This window comes from Furipterus horrens, unplaced genomic scaffold, assembly GCF_987537825.1.
Source record: "Furipterus horrens unplaced genomic scaffold, mFurHor1.1.pri manual_scaffold_2, whole genome shotgun sequence".
Taxonomy (NCBI): domain Eukaryota; kingdom Metazoa; phylum Chordata; class Mammalia; order Chiroptera; family Furipteridae; genus Furipterus; species Furipterus horrens.
The window spans coordinates 83924785-83944401 of NW_028327172.1; the positions used below are offsets into that span (position 1 = coordinate 83924785).

General features: G+C 39.4%; 1 protein-coding gene and 1 pseudogene across 4 annotated transcripts in view; one reads left to right on the plus strand and one right to left on the minus strand.

The window, feature by feature from the left end:
* Nucleotides 1–19617, minus strand: part of USP28 (ubiquitin specific peptidase 28) — a 74606-nt gene that overhangs the window by 11518 nt on the left and 43471 nt on the right. For all 4 annotated transcript variants that reach the window (XM_090265957.1, XM_090265960.1, XM_090265958.1 and 1 more), the window contains 6 exons: nucleotides 19399–19526; nucleotides 15001–15096; nucleotides 11814–11993; nucleotides 5239–5453; nucleotides 4418–4488; nucleotides 2824–3052 (listed from right to left, as the gene is read on the minus strand). In XM_090265957.1, the coding sequence (XP_090122083.1) occupies nucleotides 2824–3052; nucleotides 4418–4488; nucleotides 5239–5453; nucleotides 11814–11993; nucleotides 15001–15096; nucleotides 19399–19526 (919 nt within the window). The remainder of the gene's footprint in view (nucleotides 1–2823; nucleotides 3053–4417; nucleotides 4489–5238; nucleotides 5454–11813; nucleotides 11994–15000; nucleotides 15097–19398; nucleotides 19527–19617) is intronic.
* On the plus strand, nucleotides 6898–8966 carry LOC150018953 (pleckstrin homology domain-containing family M member 1 pseudogene; annotated as a pseudogene).

The window sequence follows — 19617 nt, forward strand, 5'->3', positions numbered from 1 at the left end:
CAAAAGACTTGTACTCGGAAAATTGTAAGACACTAAAGAAATTGAAAAAGGTACAAATAAGTGGAAGCACATACTGTGTACATGAATAGGAAGAATTAAAATCATTAAAATGTCCATACTATCCAAAGCAACCCACAGATTCAACACAATTCCTATCAAGATACCAACGGCGTATTTCACAGAAGTAGAACAAATATTCTAAAACTATATATGGAACCACAAAAGACCCGAATAGTCACAGCAATCTTGAGAAAAAAAAACAAAGTTAGATGAATCTAGCTACCTCATATCAAACTATACTATAAGGCCATAGTAATCAAAACAGCATGGTACTGGCATAAGAACAGACATATAGATCAATGGACACAGGAGAGCCCAGAAATAAATCCACACCTTTACAGTCAATTAATATTTGACAAAGGATGCAAAAACATACAATGGGGTAAAGATAGTCTATTTAATAAATGGTGTTGAGAAAATTGGATACATGAAAAAAAGTGAAACTAGGCCACATTCTTACATCATAAACAAGAATAAATTCAAAATGAATTAAAGGCTTAACTGTTAGACTCAAAACCATGAGTCATAGGAGAAAATATATGCAGCAAAATCTCAGACATTTCTGGTAGCAATTTTTTTTTCAGATATATCTCCTTGGGCAAGGAAAACAAAAAGAAAAACAAATGGACTACATCAAACTAAAAAGTTTTTGCACAGCAAAGGAAATCACCAACAAAATGAAAAGAAACCCATTAAATGGGAGAACATACTTGCCAATGACATATCTGATAAGGGGTTAATATCCAAAATTTATAAAGAACTTACAAAACTACACCAAAAACAAACAAACCCCCAAACAATCCAATTAAAGAACCTGAATAGACACTTCTCCAAAGAGGACATACACGTAGATGGCCAAAAGACATATGAAATGATGCTCAACATCACTAATTATCAGAAAAATGCAAATTAAAACCTCACACTTGTTAGAATGGCAATTACCAATAAATAAACAAACAACAAGTGCTGGCGAAGATGTGGAGGAAAGGGAACCCTCATGTACTGTTGGTGGGAAGGCAGATTGGTATAGCCACTGTGTAGAACAGTATGGAGCTATCTCAAAAAATTAAAAATGGAACTGCCTTATGATCCAGTGATTCCACATCTGGGAATACATATGAAGAGACTCCAAATATGAATTCAAACACTCCTATGTTCACTGCAGTCTTATTTATAATAGCTAAAATTTGGAAACATCTCAAGTGCCCACCAGTAGTTGAATGGATAAAAAGCTGTATACATTTACATAATGGAATACTACTCAGCCATAAAAAAAGAAGGAAATTTTACCCTTTGAAATAGCATAGATGGACCTGGACAGCATTATGCTAAATGAAATAAGCCAGTCAAAGAAGGACAAGTAACATATGATTTCACTTATATGTGGAATCTAATAAACAAAATAAACAAACAAACAAAATAAAAAACAGACTCATGGATAAAAAACAGATGGACAGCTGTCAGAGGGGAGCCTGATTACAGGGCTGAGTAAAAAAGGTGAAGGAATTAAGAAAAAAAAAAAAAAAGAACCCACAAAACAAAAAATAAACTCATAGACAAACAACAGTATGGTGATTAAAAAATAAAAAATAAATTAAAATGAGCCCTATGTGTAATATCAATCAAGGCTCCCATATACTACCAACAGCCAGTACCATCATTTGTACAATAACTCCTACAAGCAGCTGTCCCTGCTTTTGCACTGCAAATATGCAATTATGAAGATCAATTACTGTTAGGTGATCATTCTCCCCACGCCCCACTCTCATTAGCAAATCAGAAGACACGTGCTGCCTGGACAAAATGCCTTACATGTTTTCTTACCTATGCAACACAGTAAAGTTTGAACACTGAAAGAAAAAGCTTTCTATGATCTTAGATGTGAAGTGTTGGCCATAAGACCTTTCACAGATGTGAAAAGAAGAGAGAATAATAAAAATGGAAAACAGTACAGAACTTGGAGTCAGAACTGGATCTGAGTCATTTGCCTGCCATTTATTTACTGGACAGCTAGAGAATCTCACCTGGAAAATGTGGATAATAAGAATTTCTACCCTGCTTACCTCCCTTTTAGAGTTATAAGTTATTAAATAAATAAAAATTGAAAACATGCAATAAGCAGTAAAATACCAATATAAATAGGTATGACTGCTCTTAGCATTAGTAATAGTATTATGAGAAGTATAAAATTATTCAGGCAAGTCCATTTGTAAAATTTAGCTATTTTCCAAAGGGTAAAAGAAGTACACAAAAATGTCACTAAATAGTAAAAAAACTAGAGACAACTTAAAAGTTTATCAGTGGAAGGTTGGTTTAACAGTTTATATATAGTTTCCATGCAATGGAATTATTATGGAGTTGTTAAAAAGAAGAAGTTGATTTTACTTATGAAAATATGGAAGTCACTAAGACACACAATGAAAAGGATGCAGAATATAATGAAAAAATATCCCATTTGGGAAAACACATGGAAGGGGGAGAGACGTTAATAAATAAATGTAGCATCTGCATAGAACGTATTTTGAACACTACATAAGAAACCTAACAATGGATAATTCTTGGTTTCAAGGATGGAAGCTGGAGAGCAAAACTTATTTATTTTTCCTCTTTATTCTCTTTTGTAGTGTTTGTATTTTTTAAAATGCATTATTACTTTATAATAAATTCTAGGTTAAAAAATTTTTTAAACTATTAAAACTGTTTCCCCTTTCCTGATCAGTACAGATTCCCCTCTAGCTTTGGTGTCTGCTAAGATATTTTTACCTGCATGAAAGCGAGGTAGCTTGTCATTAATGTACATCAGACAGTAAGCACTAACATTTCTCAGGCCTCCATAGGAATCTCTTTCAAGTTCTTCCCAAGAAGATTCGGTAACAGAGATGTCATTGTACTTGAGCCAGACCTGTCGGGGTTGATTATAGATATAGGCCCAGTAGTGTCCAGCATTTGCTTGTCCTTCATGAACAAGAACTGCATGCAGGCGATAAGGCACCTGCAAATCAGAAAGCATGTTTCTGAGTTAGGTTAGCAAAGTAATCTGATGAAGCTTAGTTTACTAAAATCAAAGATTATTCCCAACCATCAGACATAAGAAAACTAAGTATACATGTATTTGTTACAGGGTTAACATCAAAACGTCTTGGTGATTCAAGATGAGCTAACAAAAACACAGCTTTGGAATCTACCAATTATGTATCAGCTCCCCAATCTTTAAAACCAGACAGTTGAACTAGGTAACCTCCTCTGAGACCTCGTTCAACTCTAAACTCTTATGATTATAGATCTAAAACGAAAGATAAACTAGACTTATTTATCCCCCCAATTCCAAACTCAGTTTATCTAAAAGGAGAATCACCCTGACCACTTACATTGAGAAAATGCTTATCACATTGGGAACTACAAGTTCAGTGACTATCTTGTTCTGTGTCTATTTTATTTAGTACCAAAATTTGCATTAGCATATTTCATTATGAGTCAGTCACATGGTTCCTATATTTCCTCTTGTAATTGTCTACTTATCTGGCATAAAGACCCTTTTAACTATGTACTTGTTTGTTTCAAAATTTGAAAAGCATTTCTTGTCACAATATGCAGAAAATAAAACAATGCTTAAGTGCCAGGTAACTACTGGTGGAAAAAAGGACAGCCAGCCATAGACTCAAGTTAAACTCACATTTAATCAGTACTTTGACATGTTTTTACTAATGGAGAAGGTTTTGATATAATTGAAAGAGAAAATGGGGAAAAACTAAGATTTACATGATGTATTCCTGCCACGCAACCCTGGAAACAGAGCTTTTCTCCTCCAGCCATGCACACAGTGCCACTAAGAGGAATGCCCCTGATTGGAACCTCTTTTCCCCTCCATGCCCAGAGTGTTCCTCTAAACAAAACTTTACGTGGATAATTAGTTTATGCCCTACCCTACCTCCCTTTTAGAGTCATTAGATAAATAGACCGTGAAAGCATGATGATAAACAAAGGATCATGGTACTTTGGAAAGGACAGGGAAGTGGTTTCTAGTTCACACTTCCACACTGTACTACTTAAATTACCACTGTATGGGAATTTTTTATTTATATTTGAGAATAAACCTTTCTAATATATCAAAAAATAACACATGGTGGAATCAAAACAAATATATTTTGGCTTCTACTGATGGGAGAAGATATGTTGCTTTTTTTTATTAGCTTAAAATAAAATAAACAGAACATTATCAATTTTTTCCTAAGTTTATATCTTACACCTCAGGGAGGTTCCCATTAGTTTCAAAGAAAATCATCCAATTTTCTTTTTGTATCTACCATTAGCACCATTAGAACATCCCTTGACTACTTTCCCATTAATTTCATTCTACCTGACAAAGGAGAGGATCACAGTACATCTGCTCAATAGTCTGAGTAGTGCTTGCAATACAATTCTTTAAATCTGTTAAAAAAGAATACTTAGTTAAAATGGCTTCATTCCATGTCACACAGGATGCTTCAACTAAACAAAGGGTAGTGTTTATCTGTACCTGGGGTTCTGATGATCTTAACTTCACTCTATGAACCATGAAGGAGTATACAGTTTTAAAGTAGCTAGGGCTGTAATTTAGGAAGGCTTTTTATGTAATACGATTACATTAAGATTTTTAAAAATTATCTCTTATAATTGGCACCAAAATTTCTTAAAGAAAAAAACAATCTACTTAGAATAAGACCTCAATGGGTCACTTGGGTGTAAAATAAATGTCTCAGAGGCAAGATCTGAAAGGTGGCAGAGTAAGGCAGGGTTAAATTTCCGTGAATAAGAACCTGGCAAAAATCTGAATTATTTTATCTTTTTGCTTCCCAGATAAAAGGAGAAGGCAAGGGGAGGAAAAAAAAAAAATATCTGAGCAACATGACCATAACCATACAGAAAAATCCTAGCCAAAGGTGATCATGAGTATCTAAGCCACCCAGGAATCCCCAGAAATGTTGAGGAGGGAATGTAGGAGGGATCTTTCCATAGTTGTATAACAAGAGTACATGACCTAATAGGGAACTTATAGGGAACTAAAGAAAAGTCATACTCCCCACGCCAAAATTCTACAGTATATATGGCAGCACAGTAAGTGTACCCAAGGCCCCTAACTCCCAGTCAAACAAACAGAGGAAGCAGAGTAGCTGTCTGACAAGTTTTAAAAGAGCCAACCTTGTATATCTTGTTCAATCTCACTCCTCCACCTCTGAAGACAGGTCTTAACAAAGTTTATCTCCTCATCTGTGACTGCTCGAGGAGCTGGGTGTGCGGGCATTTCCTTAGAAGACCGGGAGGATGGAAGGGGCTTGTTCACTGCCGTAGACTTGTGTAGACAATCTTCCGAAAAGGTACTTTCAACATCCTGAGAAGAGCTTTCTTTACTTGTACTGAAGGAAGAAAAATCATTTTCATACGATAATTTCCAAAATATACCTTGGCCTGAATCAATGTGCTTTGAAAGTACAACTGTAAGTTGGTATTTACTCTGTACATGTACTGAGGCAAATCTTTCCTTTATATGCATCATCTCATTTACTACAATTTCCTTATATGACAGATGCTATTACTATAGAGATACTATCTCTATTAACCAATTACAAACCTAACATTTAGAAAAATTAAGAAACTTAACAAGTTTAGCCAGCTAGTAAATGATGAAAAGGCATTAAACCCAGATCTATCGGAGTCTATGGCTCATGCTCTCTAACCACTTGTTCTAAGGACTTCTTGTGAAGAAAAGAGAGAACATAGAGAAGAATTGAGGCATCAACTACAGAGCTTCCAAGATGCAACCGACTAAAGTGGGATGGACAGGTGAATACAGGAACAAAATATACAGAGCCAAAAAATGAAATATCAGCTCAACATCCAATTTACAGGAATACAAACTAGGTGGCACCTTGGGAGAACAGAGGGCTGGACTTAAAGGCAAACAATCCCATATCTACCACTCTTTAGCTAAATACCCAAGGAAATGTTAGTAGCCTTAGGTAAATATTCTAATACTCAGCTCTAAATCTAAATGTTAACTGCTGTATTGCACCCTAAATGAGAACAAAGTATGTAAGTAAAAGTTTATCTACTACTATTGTCAAACAAACTACATATAGATAAACCAGCAGGAAGAGAAACTAAGTTTTTAATTGTACTTAGGTTTCTGCTTCACCTCAAAACTGAAGAACATAAACTTTCTTTAGCTTTGACTTTAAAAGAAAGCCTTCCTCCCTACTCTTCACACACAAAGTGATGAAGAAAACCTTTTCCCCAAGGGTCTCATATATATACGAAAAAAAAAAAAATAAGCCCAATATAAGCAGAAGAGCAGATATCTCAATCTCAGAAGAGAATACACACAGTAACTTTAAAATTTAATAATATCAGGGAGTAGGCAGTATTATTTTATGTGATTAAACAGACTGCCAACCACTTTTTAAAAATTAAAACAACTTATATTTCACTAAGGACATGAAACCATTCTATTAAAAAACCCAAACACACAAGTAGAGTATATTTAAAAAAAAAAAAAAAAAAAAAGACTCCTCCATCCCTTGACTCAAGCCACCCCCAAGAGATATGTTGGGTATGTTCTATCCAGATGTAACTTCTATGCACATATGGATGAGTAATTATTAATATGGGGAAATGGTGGGTATTTAAACATGAAAACCTAACCCCTTTTTTAGTCAGTAACCAGGAGGCCAGAGTCAGGTTGAAACTTCTGGGGCTGCTGTGGGCTGGAGTGTCCCCTGTACTGCTCCCTGCTCCCTTTGCAGGTGTCACGTGGCTCTCCTAGGAGGTGCTGTACGAGTGGAAATGCTCTCGGGGTGAAGAATGGAATGGATTCCCAGGCTGCCACCCTCGTCAGTCATCAGGAAGCAGCTAGCAGGGTCCATGAAAGCACTGTGGGAGCAGTACATGTCCTCGAACACAGTGGTCACTAGGGAAGACGGAGACGCCACACCGTATGCAGCACCCTGGAGGCCGTGTTTATCCAGGGCCTGAACGCCAAGCACATCCAAGCAGAGGCCAGGAGAAGGGGGTAGGAGGAGTGCCCACCAGAAGCCTGTGCCTCAGCCTATCTTCTGGCCCCTCTTGAAAGATGTCACCCACCAACACATCATCTCGGCACTGGAGCATCTGGTCCTTGCCAGCAGGAACAATAGCCTGATAAAGTGCTACCGGAAGCTGCTGCTGCAGGAGCAGGTCCACCTGTGTGAGTGCTGTCAGCCTACCTCCCTGCTTCAGAGGCCAAGGAGAGTGAGCTCCTCAGTTTCCTGCAGGGACTAGCATCCTTATCCTGCGACCTCCCCTGTAAGTCTGCCCTCTTAAACACGCAGGTGCTCATCCCACTGGTCCTCTCTGGGCAATGCCCACTCTCTAAGCTCAACTCTGTCACTACCTCTGGTACAGAACTACAGTGGACAGAGTATCTGGACTCTGTTGCCTGTTCCTCAGGCTCAGAGGACATCAAAGTCCAGTACTCAGGCCATAAGATCTGATGGAACAGGTAGCTCACTGCCTCCTCCCTCAGCCTGGACACAGCCAGTGCATCCCAGCTGTCCTGCAGACTGAACTCTGAGAGCTGCCTACTCCCAGAGAATGGCTCCAAGAGTCCAGGTCATTCGGAGAAGCCCACGTCGTACAACTCAGACCTGGGGAGAGCAAGTGCCCATGCTTCAGACCCATCTCTGCAGGAAGTGTTGTCGGAGTTTAGTGGAGCCCAGGTAAACTCTGTGCCAACCAACGGACTGAGCCAAGAAATGAAGATCCCCACATCGCAGGCATCCCTTTCCCTCCATGGCCTCTGCCTCCACACCAGCATGTACCTGCACTTCGATACGCCGGCAGAGCCCCTCCCTGCCCAGCAGCCTCTGAGCTACATGCAGGAGCCATTTTCCCAGGCACCTGGCACTATGGGCTTGCCAGCATCTGGGCACTGTCCAAGATATCACTTTGGGGAGCACTTCAGACCAGCATTCTAGTCCTGTGAGAGCAGTCGGCCGAGGGAGTGGCCAGCAGAAGCCTTCAGTGGATGACGGAGCTGGACTGAGCCTTGTGGTTTCCTAACCCACCAGTCCAAAAACCAAGAGCTAGATTTCAGAAGATGAATTCCACTGGGCTTCCCAAGAACCAAGCCCCAAAGAGTCCTTCAGATCACTCCATAGCTTCTTCCAGAGGGACTCCAGAGTCGAGGCCTGGTCTCCTCAGGCATTTTCCTCAAGGACCAAGAAAAAGTGCCTCCATAGTCGTCGGCAGCCATCCGTCTCGAGAGACGATGGTGTAGCTTCTTAAGAGTCTATCTGCACCGCCGAGAATGGTTGTGCAGTCCGACTCGGGAGTGACACGGTATCTGTCTCCTCCCTTGTTGAATCGACATCTTGTGTTGACGCTGGAGTGTCCTCTCCAGTGAAGCTGAAGCTACAGAGCCTGGGCAGGGTGATATGGAGGGTCTGCTGTTGCCCATGCAGCAGACCCCCCCTCTCTTCGCAGCTGAAGGGTCCAAGGGAAAGACGGAGTCAATACAGCTTGGCTTCAGGTGCACCGCAGGAGTTGCCGGTGTTGACTACAACGTCAAACCGCCTTAGGGACTCCGGCTCCGGATTTTCTGTCGGGGTTTACTCCCTTAGCCTTTCCCCTGAAGAGGTATGCCGCAAGGCAGCGGAGGTTTTTTGGAGTCAGAGTTTTCCTTCTCTGATGTGCCCTGACTCGAAGATCGAACCAGCGACACTTAGCTCGCAGGCCGACGCTCAATCCACTGAGCCAAACCAGCCGGGGGTGCCTCCATAGTGGCCTTAGACAAATCTTGTGTGTCTTCTCCAGGAAGCAAGAAGAACAAGGCAACTGTGGTCCAGGAGCATAAGAACTTCAGGGCGGTGCACTGCAGGCAGATGGGCAGGTGACTGCAGAGGTCCAGGCAGCCTCACTGCTGGGGTGCTGCCTTGCAGAAAGCATTCCGAGGTCCTCTTGTCCATGACCAGTTCGGCAATGTCTTCTCACAAGAAAAGACCTCGTCACAGAATTTAGTAAGGAGTACCCTTGCTGAATAATTCAAGAAAGCACTGCAGGAAAATTACTACATTTTCTCAAATAATCTTAATAAAGCAATGCCCAAAATTGCCTACAGAGTACAAAAATACTAATTCACATATTGAAATGGAAAATATTTTCCCTGAAACTACCCTATAAATCTTGTTATACAGGACTCTTGAATCTCTCTGTATCCCAGAGCAAACCCTGCTTCCTGAAGGCCCAGGAGTCTCCAGCGCTCCTTCCTACGGCCTCTGTCTCAGATGGGTTGTTTGCCAGCTTCCTGTTTAGTGTCCTCCACATGCCATTTCCAATGAGGCCAGCTTGACCTCTCCCCGCCGCCCTGTGAAATCCGGAATGGGTAAATAACCATCACAAGCATTTTCTGTAATTCTCATACATGGGATTCCTCTTTTAAACAAACAAAAAAAGTGTGCCCTAGAGCCAGTCTCTTTCTCTCATTTTCTGTTTATGGTGAGCCAGCAGAGAATTCTGGCCAGGTTCCTGGGCCCTGCTTGGGTAGTGTGAGTTTTTCTGTCAGCCCACCTGATGGCTGCAGCCATGGTGGAGAAGGTGTGCTTTGTGCCTGGGTTCAGGCTGGTCCAGGCTGGGAGAGAGAGAATTATGTGTCCTTTGGATTTCCTAGTTGGTGACAGAGCCCCGGGGAGCACAGAACGTTGAGCAGTAGGTGGTACGTCACATACTCACTCACTCAGTCACTCACTCAGCCAGTATTTACTGAGCACCTGCGATGGGCCAGGTACTGTTCTAGGTGCTAAGGACACAGCAGAAAGCAAAGCCAAGTCCCTATCTTCACTGGATTTATATTCTAGTGGGAGAAAGAGGAAATAAGAAAATTAACAAGTAAACATATGGTTATGGGCAGGTGATCATAATTGCTATGGAGAACAATAAATTGGGAAGTGCTAACGTGGGGGGCATACTGTTTTAGAGAAGACGGCCAAGGGAGCCCCACAATCAAGTGACATTTGAGGAGAAAGGAAAGCATAAGGCAAAGTCTGTGGTTCAGCAGGAAGACCAAAGGCCAAACCCTGCTATAGGAACATACTTGACACATCCAGAAAATAGCAGAGACCAGAGTAGCTAGAAGACAGGAGTGGAGAGGAGGCAGTTAGAGATGAGGTCACAGTGATGGAAGGCCTATGGGCCACAGAAAGGACATTGAATTTTGCTTTGAGGGAAATAGCAGCAACTGCAGGGTTTCAGGCAAAGGGACATGATCTGACATATTTTAAATTGGGGAGTCATTGTGGCTCATATGTTGAAGGACTACAGGGGGTTATATATTGCCATAACTGAGGCCAGTAATGTCAGTGGAGTGAACCCGTTAGGTTGGGGAGGTGGTGAGAGTAGAAGATTCTGGATATGCCAACAGGATATGCTGACAGATTTGATGTGTAGAATGAAAGAAAGAAAATCAAGGATAACTCATCATTCCCATCTCACCCCCCTCCCTCATAGTGGCATTAATGCTCCACCCAAACACAGCCTGATCAGAACCCAAATTACCCCAGATCAATGAGTGGGCAGGAGCCCAGCCTGGCATGGGCAGCATGGCCTAAGCCTGGCCCTGTTTCCTTGGGTCTGTGAGTATATTTTATATTCCAGAAGGTGCCCTAGGAGGTGGCAGGAGTGAGGCCCTGGAGGTGTGCACTTCAGTCCACCCATTCCTTCCCTCCCAGAGATTAGTAGCTAGAGTTGACCCTCTCTCCACCACCAAAAGCTGCTGATGCTTCCAAATGAGCTGACCCCTCACCTCGAATGAAATGCAAGAAACTCTTTGTAGTGTGGGGCCCTGGACCTGAGACATGCTTTGTAATGTACTGAAGGACTGCTACTGTATGACATTTTAATGAGTTTGCAGTAAAGGCTTGATCTTTCTTTCTTTGTTTTCCTTTTTACTCCCCACTTGAAAATATGTTTATTTATTTTAGACAGAGATGAAGGGAGAGAGAGAAGGAAAGAAAGAGAAACATCAATGTGAGAGAAAAACACTGATCAGCTGCCTCTTGTAAGCACCTCAACCAGGGATCAAACCCTCAACCCTAAACCTGACTGAGAATTAAACCTGTGACTTTTTGGTATATGGGATGACATTCCAACCGAGTCACCTGACCGGGGCAAGATGCTCTTCTTTAAAAAAAAAGGAAAATCTAACCTTTTACATAGGTTCTAGTGTTTTTTGTTTGTTTGATTTTTTTTTTTATTTACAATGCACACATCAAATTTAATAGGAGCGGAACCTAGTGGTTCCTGCAGACCACAGAGGCTGCTGCCTGTGCCCGAGCCAGAACAGAATCAGAGGGCTCATGCAACTTGGCTCCCCTGTTTCTTCACTGCACAAGCCCCTCTAGGCTGTTCTCTTCAATTGTTAGCCAGTTCTTTTCATGCTTTAATTTTTTATTTGTGAATAAGTCCCTTTCCTTAATGTTTACAGTACTTAAGTCATGCATACTTTCAGTGGGGAGAATAAGATGTTTGGAAGAGCAGAACTGAGGTTTCCTCTTAGAAAGACCTTTGGTGGCAGGTAGCTTTTAGCTAGCTCAAAACAAAGCAGCCCTGAGACAGCAGGAACACTACTGCAGACAGCTCAGGAAGCTTCTGAAACAAACCCAACCATCCCATGGGCAAGATGAGTGCCCTGGTGGGAATTTAAAACAAAAACCAACAACTATATATATATTAAAATTATTCATTACCTTTCCTTCGATGTCAGCTCAGAGACTGGGCAGTGCACGGAAGAAAGCGGTAATGTCGAGCTTGCATCACTTTGAGACGTAGAGCTTTCTGAGGCAGGTTTTGTACTAGCAAATTCAATAACATATTTCAACATGTCTGGGAGCGGGAACCGAGTTGGGCCCGAGCCATACTTCACATACCTAAGAGGCAAAGACAACAGTACTCCACTGGCTGTGTCTGTCTTATATTTTGAGCCTTGCTGACAAAAGATGTGTTATTGTGTGAAGAATCAATGGAAAGGCTATTGCTGAAGACTATACAATATTTCATATGTTACTCAAACAATTTATAGGGCATAAAAATTCTAACTACAGAAGTAAAAATTCTTTACAATCTAAATTTTTACACCTGGCAGAAAACATTTCAAATGGGCTCCTAATCAAAGTCATGCCAGTTATTCTTTCTCTTGCTATCGTATCACATTTAGGTTCTGGTCCTAAAAGTAAATGCTGTTTCTTAATGAAAAATAGAAATATTACCAGTACTCGAATCTGAAAATAACGCTGGTGTTTTCTTTGCTGCCCTTTACATTAACCACCTTGCAATTATTAGGAAAAAATGAAAGAAAACTGGAAATAGGAAGTGGGTATTGAAGGTCAGAGTTTAAGAAAACTGGCAAAGCTTTCTTTTGCGGAGTCCTGAGTTCCCTATTATTCATATACTCGACGACAGCACAGACCAGGCATGAATTATTAAAGATTTCTTTGGGATTAGTAAATAATAAATATATAAAATATGTAACGAAAATAACTAACAAATTGCAATAATATCCAATATTCTGTCATTATTAGGACAAATTAGACTCAGTAAAGAAATTTACTTTAATGAATTCTACAGTTCACGGCAGTAGAAGAATTTAAATGGTTCAGTAATTAAGTTGACTGACTGGTAGAAGGAAACTGTAATTCTGAGATTCTATTTATATAGAGTCACTTCACTTTTTTCTTCTCAGAATAAAGTGAAAAAAAGAAACAGGTATAGAAGTAGGAAGAAGGAAAATTAAATTGCCTGTTTATCAAAAAGGACACTATGAAATGAAAATACTAGTGGAAAATAAGTACAGAGCCAACTCAAAGTCAACCACATGGTAGAGGGTATGTAGCAAATACACTTCATTTTTCACTAATTTAAAGAGAAATAGAGTACCTTCTCTTGTGGATCTGGATGCTGCAGAGTCACAACTTTCATTGAAAAAGATGCTGAATATGTAAAGCTAGAGGAGCTTTAAAGAACTGTTCTATTCCTTAGATGTACTTCCTTGCCTTAATTTCAGCTACTATCAGTTTATCTAAACTCTTTCTTTCAAGATCTACTTTCTCCATGAAATCTTCCTCAATATGTCTTCCTCCCAACACTAGAAAGAATATCATTTCTCCCAGAATTCCTACAGTACATGAACTAAACTTCTCATCTATCCCAAAGTGTATCTTCTTAAGGCCCCAGTGCTTGCTGAATTAATTAGTACATGATTGGCCTGGACCAAGGGAAACATTTTCTTACTAGTAATGTGACATTAATAATCTTTATAGGATTTTAAGCCATCACTTTACATCTGTAACTCTTTGCAGGTTTTGTATAATACTCATACAAAATTTTGGGAAAATTTTTCTCTAAGAAACTTATCTTCAATTTTATGAATAATTATTTTCCTGTTCTTCTACTGAACTCCTTTAGACCAACTACTTCATACAATGCAGCACTTGTATTAATTTAGTAAAGTCAGAGCAAAAATAGTTTCAAAAAAGATATCTACACTGTACAAAAAAATTTTACTTTTAATATTATATCAAGGTACCTTAGAGAAGAAATGGTGGACTTTTTTTTTTTTTAATGATAAAAGTAATACAACCACCTGGTAAGAAAATTCAAATACAAAATAGTGTTAAGACAAACCATAAAAGTCACCCACCCTCCTCTCAGGTCCACTACCTAATGGTATTCATTAACAGTTTCTTGAATATTTTCTCAGGAGTATGTCACACATAGAAAAGCACTTAAAAAAAAAAAAATTGCCCAAGTTAAATTATGTCAAATTTAAAAAGTTATTTTATTCAAAAAAGAGCAACATCATACTACAGAAAATGCTCTCCTACACTATTTCAAAATCTAAATAAGCCAGAATGCCTTCTTGGTTACTGGTAAATTGAGTATTTTGAACACTATTACACTAGGAGTATTTAGTTCTATAAAAACAATTAAAATTTTCCGGTCTTACAAAGTATCGCTAAAACCTTAGAAGTGAAATATTATTGCAAGTAGAGTCCTGTACATCACTTCCAGGACAGTATTTGAGGCATCAATTCTCAGCTTAAGTATTAAGACAAGTATGTTTTGACTAAATATTAAGACAATATGTTCTGGCGAAAGTTCTTCCTAAGTGGGAGAGAGGAAGCTGGGAGAGGAGGGAACGACAGGGCTACCATGGACTGTATGCACAGTGCTGCCTTCCAGAGAAATTAATGACCTAGCATTGGAGTGGGCAGAGGTGGGGTAGTGGCAGCAGCAAAAGTGTTAAGGAGCTAAAGGGGAAAAAAGCTGCTGACATTGTATGGAATTCCTTTTTAAATGCTAAATCAATGGGCTCTACCTCTACTAGAAATTATTACTTTGACTCCTCCCTTAGGAAGTCATAGGGGTGATTCCACAGAAATAGTATAGCAAACGAACAAACAAACAAAAGAGACCGATTCCTCTTTAAGACAAAGGACTTCATACGTGTCAAAAATATTAGTGCTTTTAATCAGTTAGCACTGCTCTAGGTAGAACAACACTGTTTATTTTTGTTGTTGTTTTTCACCTTTCCTAGACACTTCAGAAACTGTTTTCCCAAAACAAAGGGAGAAGAGTACTGTGACAATTACCTCCCTCATGCTTGCAAAAAACACGACAAGGGAGTAGAGAAAGGAAAGGGCTCTAAAATCAGAACTTGTGTTCTCGCCAATACACTGCCAATAATTAACTGCCTGGTTCAGGGTCACTTAAGTCCCTGGGGCTCATACTTGAAGACTGCTCCAACTTAGAAAAAAATTTTTCTTACTTTATAAAATACACTAGTTAATACTTAAACTCTGAATTAGTTTTATAAGCAAATTATCTGAATTTAATGTTCTACTCCTATACCTCTAAGCACAGCTGTCCAAAACTCACCTTTCCAGTTTTTGCTGTAGGACTTTCACTTCTTTCTTCAACTTCCAAATACACTCTCTCTTACTTCGAACAAGCTCTTTGTTTCTGTACATGTACCTAAGGAAATGAGCCAAAAACACAATTTCTACTTAAAAACATTAATGACACTAAGTCTCAGCAACTATGATACAAGGAGGCTTCCTCAATTAGACAAAGGGCATCTAAGAAAACACAGTTAACATCATACTTCATGGTGAGGACTGAAAGCTTCCCACTGGAGGCATAGCCTAGAGACAAAGAGGTAAACAAAATCAATTACAATAAAATTAAACGTGAAATTAGGGACACATAATTATATACATGCAAGATCTGTACACTAAAAATTACAAGTGTTGAGAGAAATTCACAAAGAATTTTAAAAATGGAGGTATCCTACTATATTCATGGATTGAAGAACCAAAAATTGTTATATCAATTTCTCCAAATTGATCTACCAATTCAATCCAATCCAATCAAAATCCCAATTGCTATTAGGTAGAAACTGACAAGCTGATTCTAACTTTTATAGAGAAATTCAAAGGACCAGGATAGCCAAAGCAATTTTGAAAAAAGGAAAACAAAGTTGGAGAACTTACCACACTGAGGCCAAGAGTTATAATAAAACCACTGCAATCAAGACAATGTAGCACTGACATAAGATTAGAAAATAGAGAATAGACTCCAGAAATAGACCCACAAATATAAGATGAATTAATTTTGACAGGAAGTTCTAAGGTAATTCAACGGGAGAAAGGAGAGTCTTTTCAACGAATGGTGCTAGAATAACTGGAGAGCCATGTGCTGTCTTTCCACTGCCTGTAAGAAAAACTCCTTTATCTCACACTATATATAAACTCTGAAAGGGTCACAGACATGATTCTAAGAATTAAAATTATACAATTTTTAGGGGAAAAAATAGAAGAAAATCTTTGTGACCTTGCTTTGGCAAAGATTTCTTAATTAAAACATAAAAAGCACAAACTATAAAAGAAAAACTGATACAATATACTTCATCAAAATTAAAATTCCTTCTCTTCTAAAAAACATTGGGATAAAAATAGAAGACACAAGTAGACAGAATATATTTTTAAAATATATTTTAAAAAATCAAGCTGTATGGAAGTCCAACAACCAAGGATTTAAAGAAGCCGAATTCTTCCATACGGGTGGGTGGGACAGAGTCGCGGAGATGGGCGGAAGGTAGCGTGCTGCAGAGAGGCAGTGGTGGCAGCAGCAACGGAACATCAGTCCCACACTCACCTGTGGTGGAGAAAAATCAGGAGGGACACCTTCGGAGCGAGCAATCCCAGCCCCAGGCCAGACTGCACAGCCCAGGGTTCCAGCACCAGAAGGATAAACCCCCATTACAGCTCACTGTAAAAACCAGTGGAGATAGGGGCAGTCGAAGAAACTGCCAGATTTTTGCTGCTTAAAGCACCCAAATAGACTTAGAACATACACAAACCCACCCACTCTGGGTTTCACCACCAGGGCAGCAGCAAGAAGGGCGCCAGTCACATATGGGAAGTAGGTGAAGTGACTGGAAATGGAGCAAATGAAGGGCAAACCTCCTGAAGCCAGGCAGTGGGATTGTCCCCTTTCCAAGCCCTCTCTCCATATAGAGACACAAAGCAGTGAAGCAGGTTGCCCCGCTCTGGCAATTTCCTAAGGCTCCGCCCCACACAATTTACAGATGCCTTTCCTACATAGGTCACACTAGACAGGGAGTAAAAGCAGCTCTACCCAATACACAGAAACAAACACAGGTAGGCTGCCCAAATGAGGAGACAAAGAAATATGGCCCAAATGAAAGAACGGAACAAAACCCCAGAAAAAGAACTAAATGAAATAGATAGCCAACCTATCAAATGCAAAATTCAAAACACTGGTGATCAGGATACTTAAGAGAACTCATTGAGTACAGCAACAACATAAAGGAGAAATGAAGGTTACAGTAAATGAAATATAGAAAATTCACAGGGAACCAACAATGAAGGGAAGGAAGCTGGGATTCAAATTAACGATTTGGAACAAAAGGAAGAAATAAACATTCAACCAAAACAGAAAGAAGAAACAAGAATTCAAAAAAATGGGGAGAGGATTAGGAACTTCTGGGACAACTTTAAACATGCCAACATCCAAATCATAGGTGGTCAGAAGGAGAAGAGGAAGAGCAAGAAATTGAAAACTTATGTGAAAAAATTATGAAGAAAAACTTCCCTAATTTGGCGAAGGAAAGAGACAGACAAGTCCAGGAAGCACAGAGAGTCCCAAACAAGCTAACCCAAAAAGGACCACACCAAGACACATCATAATTAAAATGCCAAAGGTTCAAGATAAAGAGAGAATCTTAAAAGCAGCAAGAGAAAAGAAGAGTTACTAACAAAGGGGGTGCCTATAAAGACTCTCAGATGATTTCTAAAAAGAAACTTTGCAGGCAAGAAGGGACTGACAAGTATTCAAAGTGGTGAAAAGCAAGTACCTACAACCAAGACTACTCTATCCAGTAAAGCTATCATTTAGAATGGAAAGGCAGATGAAGTGCTTCCCAGACAAGGTAAAGCTAAAGAAGTTCATCATCACCAGGTCATTATTATATGAAATGTTAAAGGAAAAAGAAGAATAAAATTATGAACATTAAAATGACAACAAATACACAACTATCAACAACTGAAACTAAAAAGTAAAAATAAAATCCAACTAAGCAAACCAGAATAGGAACAGAATCATAGGTGTGGGGATCATTTGGAAGGTTATCAGCTAGGAGGGGGAAGAGAGAGAAATGGGGAAATGTTGCAGGACTAAGAAGCATAATTGGTTGGTACAAAATAGACAGAGGGAAGTTAAGAATAATACAGGAAAGGGTGAAGCCAAAGAACTTATATGCACGACCCATGGACATGAACTAAGGGGGGTGGGGTTGCTGGAGGGAAGGTGGGTACTGGGCAGAGGGGAGCCAAGGAAAAAGAAATTGGGACAACTGTAACAGCATAATCAATAGAACATATTTTAAAAAATACTCTTAAATCTCAGTATGAACACAACCACCCAGTTAAAAAAGTGGACAAATGGTTTGAACAGACACTTCATCAAAGAAAATGACCATTCATTCAGTACACAAAAAGATGCTCAACACCATTAGTTATCAAGGATTATAAATAAAAAAATAAGATAGTCCTACAAACCCACTATAATGGCTATCATTAAAAAGACTGATAATTCCACATATTGGTGAGGATTTGGAGCAAATGAAGCTCTCATACACTGCTGGTGGAAATGCAAAATTGTATGGCCACTTTAGAAAAGTCTGGAAATTTCTTATAAACATACACTTTTCATACAACCCAGCAATCTCACTCCTGGGCATTTTACCCAGAAGCACTAAAACCCACACCAAGACTTTTATGAATGTTTACAGCAACTTTACTAATAGCCTAAAAGTGGATATATCTGAAATGTCCACCAACTGCTGAATGGAAAAAATACTGTGCAACATTCATACAATGGAATACTACTCAGTAATACTAAGGAAAAAAATCACTGTTACATGCAACAACATGGATGAATCTCAAAATCATAATCATAAGTGAAGAAGATAGTCACAACAGGGTACATACTAAATATTAATGTTCTTAATTATAACGTTCTAGAAATGAATAAAAAAGGCCAGAAAACAAGTGGCAGAGGAAAGAGATTGGCTGCAAAGGGGCACAGGTAACCTTCTGAGTGATGGAAATGTTCTGTATCTTGACCGTGATGGTGGTCACTTGGCTACCTACTTTGTCAAAACTCATTGGCTGTACACCTAAAAATGGTAACTTTTTTCATATGGAAACTATAGATCAACAAACCGGACTAAAAATAAATACACTGTGGTTACTCCACATACTGTGCTTTACCCTCAAATTAGCAGGGCTTCACCTAAAGCCTAGCTCAAGTTATGGTCCAGAGATCAGAAGCATCATTAACATTGTTTTGAGAGCTTCTTAGAAATGCAAACTCTTGCCTAGTGGCTCAGTTGGCTGGAGCATCATCCCATACATCTAAAAGGTCTCGGGTTCGATTCCCAGTCAGGGCACTTATTTATCTTGTGGGTTCGATCCCCTGTTGGAGTGTGTATGGGAGGCAACTGACCAATATTTCTCTCTCACATGGATGTCTCTCTTTCTCTCTGCCTCTCTCTCTAAAACCAATTAAAATAAAAACAACAACAACTTATCCTCAAATGAGGATTAAAAAAAAAAAAAGAAATGCAAACTCTTGGGTCCCAACCTAGATCCACTATATCCAAATTTGCAGGTGATTTGTATGTACAATATACTTAGTAAGGGCTCACTTCTGCTGCAATGTATTGAGAAGACAATCAACCGTAGCACTCACCTGTCCATATAAATGATCTGAGGAAATTCCAGCTTATTGTGAATTTTCTCTGGCTGACCAAGGGATTGATTGAACTCAAATCTTGACAACTCAAAGGTCAACACTGGAGGTAGTTTTGTAAACCAACACTATGTCAGGAATAGAAATGTGGAAGAAGTTATTTTTAGGAAATACCAATAGTGAGATTTAAAATACCACTCATCAAATTTGCTCTTTTGG